A 21,783-nucleotide genomic window follows, 5' to 3' on the forward strand; every position below is an offset into this window, starting at 1 on the left:
TGGCTTTATCTTCAATGAAAGAACCTAGAGTTAAACAGGTGTATCACTTTAGGGCAGAAGGTCAATTTGAAATTCTGGTAGGAATCGTGGTTATTAGATCTGGATAACTCTTGCTCTTTGATGCCCACGTTTGCTTTTTTGTTCGGGCACGTTCGTACCTCCAGATAGTTTGGGATTTTTTTTTTTCCCTTTCATGGAAGCTTGTTAGGGTACTTGGCTATTCCCAGAGCCCCCCATCTCTTTCTTTTCCCTCTCTTTTGTACATGGAAAAAAAATGTATTTTTGTACCATAGCTCATACCTGGAAGCGAAACCCTTTTTTTATGTCTCCCAGGGCATAGAATATATTAGTACAACACTTCCTTCCATGTGACGTAACCAATCCTGATGAGAACTACTGTGAATGGGTGGTCATGACAACTCCGTTTTCTAGATCTCTTAAAGTTCATCAGTGTTTATTTCCCAGTGCCTCAGTGTCCCGACACACACCAAGAACAGAAAAGAGAAAGGACCAGCTCTCTCTAACTGGCTGGATTTGTGCGGCAGCTCTGGAGTCAGTGTTGACAATGACCTCTTCCCCGGCATGCTAGACAAGGCGTTTCTGCGGCACTCCAGCCTTCCATCCATACATTCCCCATAGCGATCAGGAGTGGGGTCATCTGCCTTCCGGGGGCTTGGGGCTGTTTCAGCAATACCCCATATCACTTCTGGTAACAAAGTGAAGCCATAGAACTTTTCGGAAGCTGGTCTTGTGCATCAATCGTGCCGGGATCTTTATTGATGAAGGTGATGGGGTGACTGGCACGGGAGGCGAATACCATTGAAAGAAGGTTTGTCACACAGTTCCCTAAAGCCAATGGGCACCGCGCGCTGCGAAAGGCCCCCCGCAAGCCCGTCGAGCGCAGGGTCAGGAAGCGGAGAGGGGAGTCTGTGCTTGATGACTGTGGTGGTGGCAGGTGACCAGGCTTGAACGTCCCTTCCTGGGAGCCATGGGCAAACATACAGAGTCAGGGTCAGTGGTTGGGGGGATTATACTAGGACTTGGCACAGCCCTGAGGGCTAGCTCGGTGGGGAAGATGCAAACCCAGTCGGCTGCTAGTCTGTCTCTGGCTTGCAGCCTTAGGGAACGGTGAGGAATAAGGTCACATAGCCAGTGCGGCACCGAAAACACAGTGAATGCAGCCTGTCCCGGTGGCAGTCCCAAGACCCTTCATTTCTACGCCTCTTGCTGCTTTTTAAGCTGCTGTACCTGACTGACACCTGATCACCCCTCCATGATGGGGTTTGAATTGTCTGACTTAACCCAAAAGCCGGCTCATGTTAGAAGGACTTTCTAAGGCCCTAAGATGTCATCTCCCTTCCCCAACTTAAAAAAAAAGTATATATATATATATGTGTATATACATATATATGTGTGTGTGTATACATATATATACATATATACACACACAATTATATATATATATATATATCTCCATTCTGCAAAGTTTTGTTTGTCATCTGAGTAATTGGACTTTTGCTCCTCACTTGTGAATAGTGAATAGAATTATATATATATTTTTGGCAGGATCTAACATAGTACCCTTAAAATTAGTATTGGACAGCCATCGAGATGATGTACAATATTTGGTATAAACAACCTTTGTTCAGCGCGCTGAATTCTGCGCTTTCCTCCTCGATGATCCCCCAATTTGCAGGCGATGCACCAGGACCGGTTTTTCCACTGCGGTGGCATAAAAAGCTGACTGTCATTTGCATCTGTCTACTGAAAACCTGTGGCAGCTAATGGTGTCATTGACCCTCTGTTCCAATGTCTTTTAGTGGATTTAAAGGTTTTGTTATAGTGTCAGCTCTAATATTCGCATGTGTGTTAAATCTCTGGATACCGTGTAATTAAATTGATTTCTTGTGATGGTGACAGTGATTAGCACTCACTTAAAATCCGGCAAAGCGACTATTTCCCCTCTTAACTGGAAATCATATTTGTAAGGTATGGTGTCCATTATCGACAGTGTATTCATGATTCAGTTTCTATTTTGTGTATCTGGTTATAAATTTTTCTATAGCATTTGATTTCACACTTACTATAAATCCATTTGATTTGAATATGGTGGTGTGTGTGTGTATGTGACGTGTGCACACTTTAGTTCCATAAGCCTTGGGAAAACTGATTCTGTGACTATCAAATATAGACATAAATGTATAAGGCTTATTTTATTTGCAAAATGGTACTTACATTCCTCCTATTTATTAAATCACTGGCTTTCATGTTCTGTAGAGATATTTGTAGACCGATTTCAGAACAGAATGAAAATATTGTGAAAATTACAGCTTAATAAATGTTTATTGTAATTTTGTTGTACGGGCTTCTTAAATATGTTTCCTTCCTTCTGACCAAGCATTTGTGGAGTCTTCCCCAGTTTTGACATGTCATGGTGATCTTATGATTCTATTCCCCAGTCCGAGAAGAGTCCAATAATCTTGATATGTTCAGTTGGAGGGAGGGTGACCAGATAAAAGACAGACACACCCAATTAAATGTGAATTTCAGATAAGCAACAAATACTTCCTTAAGTGTAAGTGTATCTTCTGCCATATTTGGGATATACTTATAAAAAGTATCTGTTGCTTATCCAAAACGCAGATGTAACTGGGAATCCTGGATTTTTATTTGTAAGTTCCGGCAACCCAAACTGGGTTTTGCAACAGATGTATACCCCTCCGTCCCATCCTGAACCAAGATGCCTTTGTGGGCGCTAAACATTATGTCCTTAGCAAATATTCAGGAGCAAATGTAATAGAAGAGTCCAGTTAAATACACTTACGACCCAAAAGTACTGCTCCTGGGTGGGAGGGTGTGCTATTTGGAGGGTGGGTGGCCCACCCCTGGGAGAGAGAGTGGCCTAGAGGCGGGCACCCCACACCGTGGGAGGACAGCGCAGCCGTGCATAGCCTCAAGCAGCAGCTCTGGGGGACGAAGTAGAAATCCCAGGGAGATATGAAAGCATTGTCCATTGGAGTGAATTAAATACATGTGATTGACCGTTTTGCAAGAGCACATCTGGGAAAAAAAAAAAAGATGGGGTGAAGAAGTAGGTGGGAACGGAGGGTGGGAGCAGGTCTCCCAGGATCTGGGAGACCATTAACTGAAACGAGGCGTTGTCGGGTGAGGCTGTGCCGGGCTGAGGAGTGTGATTTGATAGAGCAACAGACGGAGGGCACAGGGGCACCTGCCTGCCCTCCCACCCCCACCTGGCCTCGGTATACCGTCTCTACTTCCGCTCTCCCTTCTGCCAAAAGCAGAAGGGAGAGCGGAAGTGGAGACGTAAAGTCTGATCACTTCGGGTATATTTCTGTACCTGTGAAAACATGGCCACCATCAAGAAAAGAGGCACATCCCCACCCCCAAAGTCCCTTCTGTCGCTGCCTCTGAACCTCCCCGCTCTCCTCCTCGCTCTCTCCGGTTCCCAAGCAACCCCTGATGGTTCTCTGTCCCTACGCATTTGCTTGCATTTTCTAGCATTTTGCATAAATGGAATCAAACAGCAGGTGCCTGCTTTTCCACCCTGTTCTGTTTGACTCAGCATAATTATTTTGAAATTCATCCAGGTTGGGTTTGTGGGTAACTCGCTCCCTTTTATTGCTGGGTCGTATTCCACGGCATGAAAGTACTTCTGTGTCTCTGTTCACCTGCTGATGCCCTTGGGCTGTTTGCAATTTGAGGCCATTACAAGTAAAGCTACCGTGGACATGTATGTGCAGATCTTTGTATGAACATTTCCTTTCGTTTGTCTTAGATAAACCCTTAGGGGCCGAATGTCTGGGTCCTATAATAGGCATATGTTTTGTTTGCTAAAAAACTGTTTTCTGAGGTGTTCGTACCCACATTCTCGACCCAGCTGTGTATGAGAATTCTAATTCCTCTGCATCCCCACCAATACTTGGTGTGGTCAGTTTTTTCTCAAAACAAAACAAAATTCATTTCCTGAAAGGTATCATCTCACTTGAAGCTGGTCATCTTCAATTATCCCATCATAAACCAGTAATAGGACATAAAGTGTTTCCCTGCGTTCTTGAGCCAGTGCAGCACATCACTGAACCCCAGGAGGCAGTCAGGGAACCTCTGATTTGTCACCAAGTGGAAAAGAAGTGAGGGCAACCCCAGGGCCTTTGAAATTGGGATTGACGTCTGAAGGCAAGGGATGGTTTTGTGGGACTCCGCTCTTAGTCCGTGGGGTCTGCTCCGATTCTGGGTAGCAAGGGTCAGAATTGCTGAATGCGAGGGAAAACCCACGTTTGGTGGCAGAGTGTTGTGAACAGAGAGATGGCTTTCCTTTAGATAAATTTTCAGGACCAAGAGCACCACAGGTCGCTGATGACAGAGGAGTGGTGGCTGTATGTTCCCCCACCGATGACAGCCGTCACTGTAAACTAAGAGCCTTCTGTGTCTGTCTCCCCTGGGCTCTACCTGCCCCAGCTTGTTGGAATTACACAACCACGCTGCTAAGAAGGGATTATCTTGGTTAATGAAAAGGGGAACACCCGGGCTCAGAGAGGTTGAGAAACATTGCCCAAGGTCAAATGGCCAATCCTGGGGGACCCTGAGGGAGAGCCCAGTCTTTCAGGCTACCTCCCTACAGGCAGAAGTCACTCCAGTCACTCCTCCTGGAGAAGCTGTAGCTTTCATGGGGCGGTTTTTGTGTGGTTTTGTTTTTTTCAACTTGCATCAACGGAGATATTCATTGATGACCCTAAGAAAACAATGACTATAAATCCTAACAATCAAAAAAAAAAAAAACAAAAACAAAAAACCAAACCCTCAAGGGGTGCATGGCTGGCTTGGTTGGTGGAGCATGTGACACTTGATCTCCACATGAGGGTAGAGATTCCTTTAAAAAAAAAAACAAAACCCAAACCCAATTAACCAGCATCTTATCTACTCTGAAGGTGACAGCTGGGAGCAAGGATCAACACTATTTATTTTACAGCTTATTGGATTTAAGCAAAATTTAAGCCTTACAGCAAATTCCCGTTTTGTGCGCGGGCCCAGAGAGGTTAAGTTACTTGCATAAAGTGGCACAGTAAGGGAGGGTGGGGAGCCGAGACTGAAGCCCGGGGTCTCTGATTCCACGTCCAGTGTCCCTGCACGCCGCCCGTGGAGGCATGGAGAGCCCCTTCTGTTCTATCAGCGTTTACACGGAGCAGTCTTTCCTCCCGACAGCTTGAGAATTTGCAGATACGTGCCTTTGGAGATTTTCCTGTCTCCAGCCGCGCTCGGAAAGCGGGAGCTTCACTTAACGCTTACAGGTTATTACACGTGCAGGAGAATTCCCAGCTTGGACTGGTATCTTCTGGATGTGTTTGTTTTTCAGGGGTCTCAGGATTCCCTATTCCATTCAAAGAGGCCATTGTTTTCCTAGGACTTAAGATCTTGTCACAGGGAGAGTGAAATCGTTTTTTTTGCCTCAGGAATCAGACAAAACCAATTGTGTTCTTATCAACTTAGATTTCAAAAAGACTTGCAGTGTTGCCTCCCTTTGTTTCCACATCCTTTTCTTGTATGGCTTAGAACACCCTGTGTGAATTGTGTAAAATCATTTGAATGTTACCCTCACATGCCTATGAATATATATATAAATACATATATTATTTTATTTCATTTTAGGATGGAGGAGCCCTCCGTTGGAGGCTTGGAAATAGTTCATTCACTCCTTGGGATAGGCCTGCAGTCCTGAGTGTGGTCTGAGTTCCTCTAGTAACATAAAATACTATTAATAATTAGTCATTTGCATTTTCTACTTTCACTGTGTCACGAACATGCAAAGGGGTTTTCCAGGGGGTACCAGCTAGGGTAGTGTAACTGATGAGCGGTGACACGGGCATGGAGCCAGCAGTCTTTGATTAAGATAGACCTTAAGATTAACAGATTATAGACCAATGCCCCTCTTCCGTTCCCCCCCCCAAATATAGGTATTTTTCATACAAATACGTTGTTTATGGTAGTGTGCTCTGGGTTTAGCACTGTTATTTTATTTTCTAGAGAGGGGGAGGGGCAGAAGGAGAGGGAGAGCGAGAATCTGAAGCCAACCCCACACCCAGCAGGGAGCCTACACCGGGCTCGCTCTCGAGACCCTGACATTGTGACCTGAGCCGACACCAATAATCGGACACTCGACCGACCGAGCCAGATAAGCACGGCTATCATTGTTATTTTTAAATTAATGCATGTATTGGTTGGTTTCCTCACTTTTTATTTTTAATTTTGTGAAATTATTTCTAACTTTATTGTTAATCCTTATGGGTAGATATAACCCAGGAAACAAAAGCTTTTGAGATTCCTAGTAAGTTAAAAGGGTGTAAAAAGGTCCTCTTTGGACTTCTGTTACAAAAGTACCACAGACTGGGTGACTTAAACAATAAATATTTCTTTCTTCTTTTTTTATTTTTTTTGAGATTTTATTTATCTCTTTGACAGAGATCACAAGTAGGCAGAGAGGCAGGCAGAGAGAGAGAGGGGGAAGACAGGTTCCCAAAGAGCCCAATGCAGGGCTCGATCCCAGGACCCTGAGATCATGACCTGAGCCCAAGGCAGAGGCATTAACCCACTGAGCCACCCAGGCGTTCATAAATATTTATTTCTCAGTGTTCTGGAAGCTGGGGAGTCCAAGGTCAAGGGGCCAGAGAGTCAGTGCCTGGTGAGGTCTGTTTCCTGGCTCTTAGGTGACAGTCCTCTCTCCCTGTGTCCTCATGTGGTGGAAGGGATGAGGGGGCTCTCTGGGGTCTCCTTTAGGAGGGCACTAATCCCACCCATGAGGCTCCACACTCATGACCTCATTACCTCCCGAAGACCCCACCTCCTCATACTAGCACACTGGGGGGTAGGGTTTAGGGCTTAGGGTTCTACATATGAATGGAGTGGGGTGACAAACAGTATGTAACAGTCCTGAACCACAAAGTGTGTGGCTCTCTGGCAAAGGCAAGCAATCACATAGTACACGCTTCAGAGGTACGAAAGTGTGTTCAGTGAATCCGGAATCTCGCTCCTGCCTGGTCTGCCCACCACCTTTCTGTCCCCAAGGCGACCCCAGTCACCAGTTTCTTATGACTCCTGCTAGGGATAGCCAGTGACAACACAAGCATATATGTATATACCATTCTTTAACACTAACTATAGCATATTATCTACTCTTTTCTAGAGTCTGGTATTTTTGTACATGTGTCTCAGTCAGCTGTCACATTCTGTGGCTAGTATCCCATCTTGTGGATATGCCACAGTTTATTTAGCCTTTCCCTTATTGACCACCTGCACTACTTAAGGTGAGTTATTTACATTAAGTCCTCTGGTGTGGGGTGCCTGGGTGGCTCACTCATTAGGTGTCTGCCTTTGGCTCAGGTCATGATCCCGGGTTCCTGGGATCCAGCCCCACATCGGGCTCCCTGCTCAGCAGGAAGCCTGCTTCTCCCTCTCCCACTCCTCCTGCTTGTGTTCCCTCTCTCGCTGTCTCTGTCAAATAAATAAAATCTTAAAAAAAAAACAACAACCCACAACCCTTGTGTTTCTATGACTTTCATGCAAGTTGTTGCATCTAGTGCAAATCTGATACTATATAACATTATTATAAAATATAACACATAATATAACATTATTATAAGCATTTGACACAATATAACATTATTATATAATAAAATAACAACATTATTGTGTAACGCAATGTGACATTATTGTACATATGACGCAGTATAACTTATAACAACATAACATTATTATCCAATGTAACAGAATAAACACAATATGACATTAAGGGTTCAGTTTTGCCTCGAGTTTTCGAGGAATTAGGCTGTTAATTCATTCCATCTTTCCATTAGCGTAGAAACTTTGAAACCAACCTATCGGTGATGGAATGAAAATTTACATCAAATACACCATTTACATCATTCATCTAAAGGATAAGCTTGTTTTATTTATTTATTTATTTAATTTTTTCTAAACACCTCCTTTGTCCTACTTTAGTTGTGACACAGTGAGGGTAAGTATTATTATTTTTTTTAATTAATTTTATTAACTTCGGGGTGCCTGGGTGGCTCAGTGGGTTAAAGTCTCTGCCTTCGGCTCAGGTCATGATCTCAGAGTCCTGGGATCGAGCCCTGCATTGGGCTAATAAAATAAATTAAAATTTAAAAAAAATAAAAATATTAAAATAAGATAAATTTAATAATATAAAATAATTATATTATATATATCATATATATAATAAAATATAATATAAAAATACAATTAGAAAAAGAAAACATCTAAAAGAGTAGAATGGTGACAATAGCCACAAAAGGGGGCAGCAGTGGCAGAGAGGCGGGGGGGGGCGGGTTGGGGGGGGAAGCAGGCTCCCCACTGAGCAGAGAGCTGGATGCGGGGCTCGATCCCGGGACCTTGAGATCATGACCTGAGCAGAAGACAGAGGCTTAACCTACTGAGGCCCCCAGGCGCCCCTAGTTCGGTACTTTTTTATATTTATTTCAGTCGGCTCTGGTTTCGAGTTGGACTGTCCTGACTGGAGATGACATTATCACAAGCACTTCCGGACTGAGGACTTCGTATCGCCCCCCACCCCCGACGGGGCTCCCGCCGATGCCCCACGTGCGCCGAGCCGCGCCGTCGGGCGCCTCAGCATCACAGCAGAATGCGGACCGGGAAGAACGAGTGTCCTGACTCTTCCCAGCCGAGCGCAGCCCCAGGCGCTGAGGCAGGGAGGCCCAGGGTGACTCCTGGAGGACTCGAGGAAGACAGACCGGTGGGACCGGCCCAACTCGCAGGGTTGTCAAGGTGACAGCGGTCGGCCTTCACGGTCGAAGGGTGACCCCGCCCTCCTACCCAGCTCCGATTGGGCACGCCTTTTTCCGGTTCCCGTTTTGGATTGGCTGAGAGGCGCGCCTCACGAACCCGAGCGCCTTGCGATTGGTTGGTGCTCAGGTCAGCTCTCCGCCGCGCGGCCGCCTGGGCTGATGTGAGGCCAGCTCTCCGCCAGCCAATCAGAGTGCGGGCCGAGTGTGGTGCGGACGGGTGGGTCGGATCCTTCCGCCGGGCGGGCTGGCTTGTGCGCTTGGAGGCGGCGGGAGGCGGCGGGAGGTCATGGGAGGCGGGGGTGGGCGTAGTCACCCGCGCGCCAAGTCGGGGAAGAGACTAGCGGTTCCGGGCAGCCTTGTCCGCAGGGGGCTTTCCCCGCTTCCCAGGACCCCTCCCGCAGATACACACTTTGGCGTGGCATCCTACAGAATGCATTAAAACAAAAACAAACAAAAATCCACAAAGCACCAAGAGGAATCATGAATGCAAGTAAATAAAAGGCTTACCTCGCCCGAAATGCACGAAAGAAGTGCGCAATACAGGCTCCATGACACAGATGAGAGAGACTCGGAATCCTCGGGTTTTTGGGTGCTTCGCGAGTCTGCTCGGAGCTGCTGGTGCAGCCGGGAGGCAGCTGGCAGGAACCAGGTGCTTCCTGGGGGCTTGCGGGACCCAGAGGACGTCATTCGCTTGGTGGTGGGAGCTCAGGCTGAAAACAGGCCCGGAGCAGGCAGGGTCTGGGTACCCCATGCACCGAGATGGGTTGGGTTGGGAAGGTTTCCAAACAAGGAGCGGCCTTTGGGAGGACTTGGACTACTTGCGCACGAGATGGTATAAAGAGGGAAGGAACTGTGTGTGTGAGAAAATAAGCACTTGCTTCTTAAAGTTTATTTATTTAAGTAATATCTACACCCAACGTGGGGCTCCAAGGCAGGACCCTGAGATTAAGAGTCACAGGCTACCGCCAGAGCTAGGTGTCCCGAGGCTCCATTTCTTTTTTTTTCTTCCTTCCTTCCAAGATTTATTGATTTGAGACAGAGATAGCGCATGAGCAGGAGCAGAGAGAGAGAGAGAGAGAGAGAATTGGTAAGTAGACTCCCTGGCAGGCCAAGAGCCCCAAGCGGGACTTGATCCCAAGACCCTGAGATCAAGGCCTGAGCCAAAACCAAGAGCCTCACACTTACCCCACTGAGCCACCCACATGCCTTGTGGACTTTGCCTCTTATTACGCCACCCAGCCCCTTTCTTCATCATACAGGCAGCAGAATCCCCCGGAGATGGGGTATTTTTCAATATCCTTTCTCTTGAAGTCTGGCTTCTATACTGAGAACTTTACACTTACCTAAGAGGAGAAAGAAGCCTAATCAAGCCAGAGGGTGGGCAGTCACCTCATCTGGTCACCTTTCCTTGCCCTGTTAAAAAACAAGCCAGAGGGAAACCATAGCAAATGTTGGATGGCTTGTATGGCTGATCTAAATCTCTTTAGTATTAAATGAGGCCTTTGCCGGTGGGAATGTCTGTTTCACCGTGAGTGTACTAGGCTAATAAGGTTTAAGTACTGTCTAGAACCCTGTTCATAGTATATCACCAGATTGTAGGTGATGATCAGGAGCTGAGTGTCACACAGAAAGCAGTAAGAAACTCGCTGGGGAGTCCGCTTCTCTCTCTCCCTCTGCATCTCCTCGCCCCCCCAACAGCTCATGCTATCTCACCCTCTCTTTGTCAAATAAATAAATAAAATCTTAAAAAAAAAAGATTAGGGATGCCTGGGTGGCTCAGGTCCTAGGATCGAGTCCCACGTCGGGCTCCTTGCTTATGGGGAGCCTGATTCTCCTTCTGCCTCCCATCCCCCCTGCTTGTGTGCGCACAAGCTCTCTCTCTCTCTCTGACAGATAAAGTCTTCAAAAAATAAAGATTAAAAAGTGAAGAAGTTAATAATCAAGATGACTTAGACTTGTACTATGAAGGAAGAAAAATTAAGTACTGCGCAGATTTCCTGCAGAAGATGGGAGGTTTGCTTACATAGTTACTGGCTGGCTGGGGAAGGCCCATTTGAGGGGGTGGCATCTGAACTAGTGACAGACGTCTGTCCCAGGTGATCCCAGCAGAAGTTGTCCAGGGCTTCAAAACTCAATTTGCCAAAAGCCAATATGGCAAACAACCAATTCTGTGTTTTTTTTTTTTTTTCAGAATTGACCAGATTTACCAATTTACCAGAAAATGATGTTTTATGGCATAATAGTCTTGAATTCTATTCAGAGCATAAGCCTTTAATCTTCTGATTGTTTTTCTTGAATATTGAATAGAAAATGTGTCTCACGAATATATTTTTACTCAGTCTCTTCAGGAACATCCTGCTGGAAGACCTTGAGTGTTAGTTTTGGGTGTTTTCATCTCATTATGCTCCGCCTGGCTGGCTAGCTCTGGTGTTTGTGGGGAGGGAGCAATGCTTATTCTCTGAATCAAATTCAAAACTGTTATGCCATAAAACATCATTTTCTGGTAAATTGGTAAATCTGGTCAATTCTGGCATTGCATTTTTTCACAATTAAAAGTAAATAAATAAGAATAGGACACTTGTCATTAGCTTTAGGGGCTATGTGGGCAATCTAGAATGATCTTATCTCAAGATCCGTGCCTTGGGGCGCCTGGGTGGCTCAGTGGGTTAAACCCTCTGCGTTCCGCCCAGGTCATGATCTCAGGGTCTGGGATCGAGCCCCGCATCGAGCCCCGCATCGAGCCCGGCATTGGGCTCTCTGCTCAGCAGGGAGCCTGCTTCCTCCTCTCTCTCTCTCTGCCTGCATCTCTGCCTACTTGTGATCTCTGTCTGTCAAATAAATAAATAAAATCTTAAAAAAAAAAAAAAAAAAGATCTGTGCCTTAATTACATCTGCAAAGATGCTTTTTCCAGATAAGGTCATGTTCCCAGGTTCCAGGTGGACATATCTTTCGGAAGGGCCATCCCTCCACCCCCTATAAGATCTTTCCTACAACACATATTAGCATGTGGAGAATATCTGTTACATATGCCAAAGCAGAAATATACATTTTTAAACATAAGTGGTATTTTACATGAATTTTTCTATAGCTGTAGATCTTGTTCTGCAACTTGCTTTTCCTCCTGAACCATCTCTTTGAGAACTATGCTATTTTAGGTCGATCTTACTATTTTTAACTGATGCACGCAATACCGCAAGGTCTGGAGTGTACTGCACTTTACTAGCCTTCCTCCTATTGACAGACTTGAAGTTTGTTTACAATTTTTCAGTCCAGCCTTGGTGACATAAGACAGTCATTGATGTCGCCAGGGTTTTTGTTATTTACTTTTTCTTTTCCTTCTCTTCTCTCTTTCTCTCTCTCTCTCTTTTTTTTTTGTTCTTTCTCCTCCTCCTCCTCCCCCTTCTTCTTTTTCTTCTCCTTCTCCTCATCCTCCTCATTCTCCTCCTCCCCTTCTTCTTCTTTTTCTTCTTCGGCTCCATGCCCAGTGTGGAGTTCACCATGTGGCTTGAATTCATGACCATGAGATCAAGACCTGAGCTGGGATCAAGAGTCAGATGCTTGGGGTGCCTGGGTGGCTCAGTGGATTAAAGCCCCTGCCTTCGGCTCAGGTCATGATCCCAGGGATCAAGCCCCACGTCTGGCTCTCTGCTCAGCAGGGAGCCTGCTTCCCTTCCTCTCTCTCTGCCTGCCTCTCTGCCTGCTTGTGATCTCTGTCTGTCAAATAAATAAATAAAATCTTTAAAAAGGAAAAAAAGAGTCAGATGCTCAACTAACAGAACCACCCAGGGGTCCCTCATTTATTTACTTTTAATTGTGAAAAGTTCAATGCCTACAAAAAGACTGGATATAGTATGTAGGTATGTTTTATTTATTTATTTTTATTTGTTTTTAATTAATTAATTAATTAATTAATTTGACAGAGAGAGAGAGATCACAAGTAGGCAGAGAGCAGGCAGGCAGAGAGGGAGAAGCAGGCTCCCCGCTGAGCAGAGAGCCAGATGGGGCTCGATCCCAGGACCCTGGGATCATGACCTGAGCCAAAGGCAGAGGCTTAACCCACTGAGCGCCCAGGTGCCCCAGTATGTATGTGCATTTTAAAGATTAATAAATGTGCACCATGTTCCCGCAACCCTGTGTAATAGGGTGTGGCCAGTATCTTGGAAGCCCCTCCCTAAATCCACTCCCTTCTCCTGGAAGAATCCTGTGCCCTGAGTATTGATAAACATTTCTTTGCATTTTTTTTTTTATGTTTCTTTAACATGTATGTATTCCTAAACCAGATATTTTGGGTTTTGCCTGCTTTTTCCCTTTCTGTAAAAGTCTGTACACTTCTGAGGCTTGCTTTTTTGCTCAACATATTGTTCACTGTGCCTCCCCATCTACATACAGAGCATCCCCCTTTGGCTGCTGCATAGTATTCATTGGATGACTGTCCCACCACCTATGTACCCCTCTTCTTGCGTTGTGACCACATTTCCCCCTCTGCTTTCTTCTGTGGTTGGAGAGGAGATGGTTGAACTTCGGGACATCCCTTTAGGCACATCTGGCCCTTGGTAGCTGCCTTCCACTGGATTTCCACAGCTTGGTGTGTGGCTGGGGAGGGTTGAGACAACTATACCCCAGAGGCCAGAAAAAGAAATCCTCCAACAACCCTTTTGCCTGATGAACTCAGGGAAATTGGACTCACTCTTCACCTTTCTCCCAGACCAGCCCAAGAGAGCCTCGTGTGTCAGCAGCTGTAGGAAATGGAAATATGTCAGTTTCATTGCCCCTTCTTGTCTTTTCTCCACCAGATCCTAAGCATTCCTCCTTTGGTTATGACGTGGGGAATATCACTTCTATGCCAGAAGTTGTTCTCATCCTGTCTGGCCCCCAAGCACTGCTATCTACTATCTGACCCCACACGATATCCTCTTGGATAGATATATCCAAAATATCTCTACGTACAGATAGATATTTAAAGATGTATCTCTGAGCTTATATTCATATACAGGTACCTGGATCTCTCTCTCTCCCCTTCTCAGTATCTCCCACCTTTCCACCCTAGTCAAGCCCCATGATACCCCATGTGAACCTCTGCATTATCTCCCTCCATCCTACTCAAACTCAACCCCACTCACTCTATTATGGCACAGCAGCTAGAATAATGTTTTCAAAATATATGTCACATCACTCCCCGACTCAAAACTTTCCAAAGGCTTCTAATCACATTTGAAATAAAATCCACAGTCCTTTCCCAGTGGCATCTCAAGGTCCCAGATACCCGCTTCTATTTGATTGTGCCAAGCATAACTCAGGGCCTTTGCACTTACTATGTCCTCTCTCGATCCCAGGACCGAGATCATGACCTGAGCCGAAGGCAGAGGCTTAACCCACTGAGCCACTCAGGCACCCCTAAAACTCTCAGTTTATTTTAAAAATGATTTTATTTATTTATTTGAGAAAGAGTGAGCAAGTGAGAGAGAGAGAGAGCGCAGGCACAAGGGCGGTGGGGAGCAGAGGGACAAGGACAAGCAGATTCCCCACTGAGCAGGGAGCCTGATGCCGGGCTCCATCCCAAGACCCTGGGATCATGACCTGAGCCAAAGGCAGACACTTAACTGACTGAGCCACCCAAGTGCCCATAAAGCCCTCAGTTAAAAAAAAAAGATGTCCATTTAAGCCTATGATGAAATGTCAACTTATGTCAGGATACGATCACTTGGGTTGAGCACAATCCTCTTAGGAGAGACTCCAAAGTTGGATTTTGTGGTGTTTCAAGCAGGTGAGTAGCTCTCAGAGCTGGTGTTACTTCCCAGCTATCTCTCTGAGGACAGATATTTTGGTTTCTTTTCCAGCTGCACAATAGCATTATGGCATTTCTTTCTATGTGGACAGAGAAATATCATGCTTTGGGAAGAGAGGAGGAAAATGAGATTCATATTGTCAAAACCATGTGGACTTTCAGATAGCCTTGACTTGTACCCCAACCATGGTGGCACTCCTCTTCCAGACCACCGGTTTGGGCCTTTTTGGAAAACTCTTCTCCACTTCCAAACACTCATGCTTTTCTCTTGAAGTTGCCTTCAATGTATCCCAGAGGACCCAATATGTTTTCATCATTTCCTATATTGGTTAATGGTCACCTTATAATAGTGAGACCTTTGAAAGATGGAAAGCCCAACTTAATGCACACCAGGGTGGAAGAAATAAAAAGGAATGTAGGTGAACTTATATGTGAGGGAACAGCAGGATGCATTCCGAAGAAATGACTGGAAGGTCAGCCCTCTGATGAAGTGAGAGGGCATCTGACCTGGCAAATTTCTGTATTCTGTTAAGAAGTTTTGAAGTACCTAGAACAGGAGCGGGGAGCACAGGTCGGGAGTGTGGTGTATATGTAGAACCAATCTAGGGTCGTCTCAGTGCTTCCATGAGTTAAGTCTCCGGCTCTTGATTTCAGATCAGATCATGATCTCAGGGTCATGGAGTCTGCTTAAGATTCTCTCCCCCTGGGGCTCCTGGGTGGCTCAGTGGGTTGAGTCTCTGCCTTCGGCTCAGGTCATGATCTCGGGGTCCTGGGATCAAGCCCCAAGTTGGGTTCTCTGCGTGGTGGAGAGTTTGCTTCTCCCTCTCCCTATGTGCTCTCTCTCTCTCTCTCACATGCTCTCTCTCTCAAGAAAATAAATCAAGTCTTAAAAAAAAAATAAAAAGATTCTCTACCTTTTCCTCTGTGGCCTACCCCATGCATGCACTGTTTCTCTCCCTCTCTCTCAAAAACAAACAAAAACCCAAAAGTACCAGTCCAGATCCTTAAGTCAAAACTAAGCAACAGGTACTAGGGGAAGAAGGTAATTGCAGAGACGCAAGGAAGTTTGCACATGCAACAGAGAGTGTAAGGTTCTTGGTCAAGAAAGGCCCTTCCAACAATGTTCCCATTTTATTATTTATGTATTTATTTTAAAGATTTTATTTATTTATTTGACAGTGAGAGAGAGAGAGAGTGTGTGTGAGCACAAGCAGGGGGAGTGATAGGCAGAGGGAGGAGAAGCAGACAACCAGCTGAGCAGGGAGACCGGTGTAGGGCTCGATCCCAGAACCCCAGGACTGAGACCCGAGTGGAAGGCAGATGCTTAACCGACTGAGCCACCCGGGTGCCCCAATGTCTCCATTTTAAATGGGAAGAACTTTTTTGAATCTCTTCTTTTTCCCCCTCTTTGATCTTGTTAAGAAGGATATGGGACAGCAAGGTGAGGCCTGAAAAGGTATTTCCAAAGGTTTGCGTGTGTCTCGAAGTGTTGAAAGGGTGATGACCAAGTACCCAGTTATTTTGGCTATAGCTTACCTCTCCCTTTGGTTCCCCTACAGAGGCTGTCCTGGTTGGGTGGGCCAGGCTGAAGGGATTAAGGATGAATCAAGTGGTCATCAGGCATATAAATCCAGCCCTCTGCCCACTCGATGAGAAATGGCCAATCCCCTACTGAAACTCCGATTTGCATGCCCCAGGAAGAGGAGATCTATGCTTTACATAGCAGAACTCCCCTTCCTAGCCCATGGCAAGCACACGCTAGGCATTTCTGAATGAATGACTATTTATTGATCTCCTGTTATTGATCAGGCTCTGGGAACCGTGCTGAACTGGTGAAACAAGGATTTTGCTCCTGTGGAATTTGCATTCCAGTGTCCAAGAAATAAACATGAATTCTTCAAAGATGACTCTCCTTCCGGGTCAAGATGAACTCATGCCTTCACAAAGGTGATGACTCAAACACAGAGCCAGAGCTGGCCTTAGGACTTTGAGGTCAAGGGAATGAGGTATTCTGGAAGTCATGTTTATATAGCAAGCATCCTGTTTCAAATGAGAACTGATTTTATTCATGGCGATTGAGAGGCGGAAGCTGTTTCTGATTTAGTGGTGGGGTTGCTTCATATAACCCCAACACCGGAAAAAAAAAAAAAGTGTGCCCCGGAGAAGCTGACTGGGTTGCTCTGAGAATAAGTTACAAGGAATACAGGGAGGTCCTTAGCACAGTGCTAACCAACATACAGTAGGAATGCAATAAATAAACCTTCAAAATATGCCCCAAGTCCCATTTTTCTATTTCCACATCTGCCACTTGGTCCAGCCACCATAATCTCTCTCTCTCTCTTTTTAAACGTTTTATTTATTTATTTGAGAGAGAAAGAGAGGGAGCACAGCAGGGGGAGCGGGAGAGGGAGAAGCAGAGTCCCTGCCAAGCAAGAAGCCCCCTGCAGGGCTTGATCCCAGGACCCTGGGACCATGGCCCCAGCCAAAGGCAGATGCTCAACCAGCTCAACCACCCAAGTGCCCCACCATCATTTCTTTTAACATCATCCTAACTGGTCTCCCTGCTTATATACCTGCTCCCTGAAATCTATTCTCAACTCAGCAGCCAGAGGAGTTCCTATTACAGCTACAGTCAGAACATGACCCTGTTCCGCTCAAAACCCTCAGTGATCTCATCTTGCCCATGGTAAAAGCTGGTCTTCATGATTCTCAGGGGCCACTTGTGCTGCCATTCTTCCTTCATTGATTTTATCTTCTACCCCAGGTCTCTCAAGTCAAAGAAAAAGGCTGGACACTTCACTAGTTCTCTAACCACACCCAACACTCCTGCCTCAGGGTCTTTGCACCTGCTGTCATCTCCGTCTGGAAACTTTCCCCCAGATACTGAAGAGCTCATTACACCTGTCACTTGCTTCAAGTCACCTTTTCAGTGGGCTCTTCCCTGACAACTCTATTTAAATAGAAACACTCCTCTTTCCGTTTTTTCTATCCTTCCTTGCTTTCTTTCCATAGTAATTAACACTTTTTATTATATGGATAACCGTATACGTATTATCTATACGACACTCATTGGTGTACCATATATTTTATTGTATGCGTTATGCTATGTATGACGTATATAGGGCATCTTCTCCACTTCTTCTCTCCTGCTGACCCCGGGCAGGAATTTTGCTTCCTTCACTGCTGTATCCGCACAGCCCTGCACCGGGCCTGGTACCCACCAGGCGCTCGGTAAATAATCCGCAGGAAGAACAAATCAATAGCGAATGAATGAGCACAGGAACGAGCCACAGCCTCTAGCTCCCTGCTTCCGGTGCTGCTTTAACTCCTTCCTGCGCCAGGTAAGGATGGGGAACTCGGGAGCAACGCGCCTGCGCAGCTCCACCCACCGCGCGCGCGCGCGGGTTCGAGTCCCGGCGGCAGCTGGGCGCGGCGGCGAGCACTCCTTTGCGAGGCTGGGCACCGGCGGAGGGTTACACGCGGAGGGGCGGGGCCGGAGAGGGGCGGGGCCTGATGGGGGCGGGGCCGGCCGGGGATCCCGCGGACGGCGCCCGCGCAGCGCTCAGTCGCGCTGCCTGTCGCCGGTCGGTGCGGCTGACCCCACTCCCCGGGACCCCGCCGCCCCGCCTGCTGCCCCTGGCCCGCTCCCAGCCGGGTTCCCGGTCCCAGCGCAGCGCACGCCACCCCCGCCGTAGCCATGTCCAAGCAGCCGCGGGCCGGCCGGGAGGAGATCCTGGAGTGCCAGGTGATGTGGGAGCCTGACAGCAAAAAGAACACGCAGATGGACCGCTTCCGGGCGGTCGCGGGCGCCGCCAGCGGCCTGGCGCTGGGTGAGTGCCGGCACGCGGCCCGGGGGCTCCGCGGCCACCACCGCCTCTCCACTCAACCCTCACCCTCGCCCCGCCCCGGGCCGTGGCCTCCAGAAGTCTGGCACCCCCTCGGGATCCGAAGGGCCCCCTGGCAGGGGGACTCCCCTTCTGGGGACCGGGGCGCCGCCTTCTCCCGGGCGTTGCTGTCAAGGCCCCTGCTGCTCGTGGGAATAATCCCCGGATTTTCAGTTTTTCCCTGTTCCGGGGCTTGGAGGAGCCACCGGAATAGTGGGGGCTCCCTCTCCAGGGCGTGGGAGCTTTGTGGCGGTGGGGTTTGCCCCCTTGTCTGTGCAGGATCCTTCTGACTGTAGCATCTATGTCCCTGGGAGGGGGGTTCTATGTCCCTGGGAGGGGTCCCCACCTGCCCCCGCTTCCCCTCATGCCCCCCACCCCACCCCCACCCTGCCTTGGAACCCTGGGGACTGAGATCCCTTGCTAGTCTTCTACTTGTGAGGTGAGGCGCTCCCTGGGGTCTTGTACTCTGGCCTGGGGGGAGCTTCCTCCCAGACATGGGGGCTTTCTGACTTCTAGCTCTTCTCCTGTGTTTGTGGGGTCCTCTTGCCTGCCAGTATCACCTTGTGTTGTCCCCTCCTAGTCTCCCCAGCCTGAGTTTGCTAAAGGGCTAGCGTGGAATTCAGGCACCTAGGGGAAGGAAGGTCAGGTACAGCCTTTGGGGTTGGGGCGAGCCTCCTTCCCCTCCTGTTTACACTCCCAGCCGGCTGCAGACCTACTCACGGGCCCTCCCTCCAGCCGCCACCCTGGCTCTCAGAAACCGCCTGACCAGGCTGCATGTGGGCTAGGTGGACGAGGCTCTTTTTCTGGCTGAGAAGCACCTGCTCGCGCTTCCCTCCAGCTCTGGCGGGCTTGTCCGACTTCCTTCAGGGCTTTTCAGCTCCTCATGGGCACTTTCTTCCCCTTCGTGGCCCTCAGCTGGCTTCTGGGACTCCTGTATTCCTGTCCAGGGCATCACCGTTCTCCGCCATCCTCCCAGAAGTGGAGACTAGGTCGTCTTCCCTGCCTAGGCAGTCCTCAGCAACACTACCTTCCTTCTTAATCCCCCCCTTTCCGTGGGGGCCTTGTTCCCTCCCCCCTGAACACTGGCTGGCTTCCCTGCTTCCTGCTTTTCCTTCCTCCTCCCTTCGGTACACGCTGCTTGCCTTGCCGGAGCACAGGTCTGACTTTGTCACTCCTTGGCGCAGAGGCTCACAATGGCCCCTTGTTGACCACGGAATGTCAGACAGTGCCACCTGGCAGCTTCCAAGCCCTCCCCCGTAGGATGGATGTGTAGCTTCCACTGAGTCCCTTCCCTTGGGGGACCCAGCTCTCTCCCTCCCTCCCTCCTGCTCCCTAGACAGGGAGCACCTTGGAGACGGATGTGGCTTATTACTCGGGAGCTTCTCAGGTAGTAGTTGGTAAATTAACGTGTGTCGGGCTGGGGGAGAACAGACCTGATTCCTTCTCCCCTAAGAAGAGCCAAGAGCATGCGTCTGCGTAAACTCTGCTCCATTCTGTCTCCTGTTCCTGTGCCATCAGTAGCATAATACTCTTCTCCCGGGCTTAACTGGCTGTGCCGCTTTAGGAAACGATTGCACACGAGTTGTGATGCGGGCGAGACACTCTGGCCTGACCACCTGGATTTCAAACTGGCTCCACCACTTCTCGCTGTGATCACGAGGAAGTCAGCGGATCTTCCCGAGCCTCACTTTCCCCGGCTGTAAGATGGGCATGGCGAGAGGAGCCACGTCAGTGGCTGGTGTGAGGGTGACTGGAGGCCCTCAGGCCCAGTGGTCCCCTGCACCTGGCTGGCCCGTGGGTCACTCTGTGAACACTGCCAGGCACTGGTGGCCTGCTTGGGCCCAGACTGGACCTGAAGACTTGGCTGGGGCGGCTCACATGCTAGAGACTGCATAGATAAGGCAGGATTTCCAACTTTGTTTGAAAACCCAAAGGCCTGTGATGCTGGGTCTGTGTCTCCACGTGGTGCTGGGAAGCGGGGCTGAGTGGGGTTCACCTCTTGGTATGGGAGGCTTTCGAGCTTGGCATTTGTCTCCTCCTCCCCTTCCACTCCCAAGGGCTGAGCCAGCCTGCCGCTTCTCTCCCTTCCAGAAGCCCGGCCCTGGAGGTTTGGGCCTTTAAGAGCCAACTCACGTGCTGCCCTGTTTTTGATCGTTGTCTTCGAATGTTTTCTCCTTTCGTCAGCTCTCCAGATGCATGTAATTTCGACTTTCATTCTGCTTCGCCTTTTCAGGAACTCTGAGGATTCTAAGTCTTAAAGGCTGTGCCCTTGAACTTGTAGCCTCTGAGCGCCCCCCCCCCCCCCCCCCCCCGCATCCCCGGTGTTGTGTGTAGTGGTATGCGGTATTGAGCAATGCCGTCACTCCTTGTACGGAGAGAGAGCAAGGGCCGCATCTTCACCAGGTGCTTCCGTTGTGTTCAGCCTCGAGGCCGGACGGCTGGGGGGGCAGTCTCCTGCCTGGCTACCTGGGCACGAGGAGACTGTCCCCCAAGACTGTGGTTGGCGTGAGGTTTCTGTCCCCGCGATTCAGGAGCTGGCCGGCCTGGGCTCTTTTTCCTGCTACTGGGGCCATCGGTTGTTTTTTTTTGTTACCGCTTCTAGCGGAGCTCACCTGAGAACTCCCCGCAAGCCCCTGTAGACCTGGGGCGGGGGGACCCGGATCACCTATGGAGCGGCTCCCAGATGCCGCCCAGCCTACGTGCCTGTGATGTGAGGCCTCTTTCGCGAGACCCGCCCCCCCCCGCCTCGCGTGCTGCCCGCACCAGCCCCCCGTGATTCGGGGAGGGACACCCGCTTCAAAGTGCCTGCTGGTTTGGTGGCCTGGGCTGCGTGTCTTCGAGTGGGCTGCAAGCTTTGATCAGGTCCACGCTCCAGCAGCTGGGAGGGCATCTGCCTGCAAAGGGAAGGCTGGGTCCCCTGGTCCCAAACAGCTCCAGTGCAGCAGGAGGAGGAGGCTCGTGCAGGCTGGCAGCGCTGCCGGTGAGTCAGTAGCAAGCGCCGGCGCCCTGGCAGCCTCCCAGGCGCTCCGCCACGTGCTGGCTCTGTCGGGCCAGATCTGGAGCTGAGACTTAGAGGTGCAGGCTGGTGAAAATTCTTGTAGGTGGAGAGGAAGAAGGGGGTGAAGGGAAAGCAGGACTTGCACATGCAGATGCTTCTGGGGACCCAGCGGGCGATGGGGGCAATACCAGTCAACTTGTAGCGGGGGCTTTCTGTGCATCCGAGGACTCCGTCCTCTGTAAACTGGCCAGGTGGGAGCTGCTGGCACCCCCGTTCCC

General features: G+C 48.8%; 1 protein-coding gene across 3 annotated transcripts in view; it reads left to right on the forward strand.

Moving 5' to 3' along the window:
* Positions 1-18,238: 18,238 nt before the first annotated feature.
* The window catches only part of AACS (acetoacetyl-CoA synthetase), a 53,202-nt gene continuing 49,657 nt past the window's right edge, over positions 18,239-21,783 (forward strand). For 2 of the 3 annotated variants that reach the window (XM_032876497.1, XM_032876498.1), the window contains exon 1: positions 18,241-18,453. In XM_032876497.1, the coding sequence (XP_032732388.1) occupies positions 18,321-18,453 (133 nt within the window). In that variant the 5' untranslated portion in view covers positions 18,241-18,320. Of the gene's footprint in view, positions 18,454-21,783 lie in introns of all 3 variants that reach the window. The other variant, XM_032876499.1, reaches the window with a different exon arrangement.

Source organism: Lontra canadensis, unplaced genomic scaffold (genome assembly GCF_010015895.1).
Source record: "Lontra canadensis isolate GAN:19392208 unplaced genomic scaffold, GSC_riverotter_1.0 scaffold58, whole genome shotgun sequence".
In the NCBI taxonomy this organism is placed as follows: domain Eukaryota; kingdom Metazoa; phylum Chordata; class Mammalia; order Carnivora; family Mustelidae; genus Lontra; species Lontra canadensis.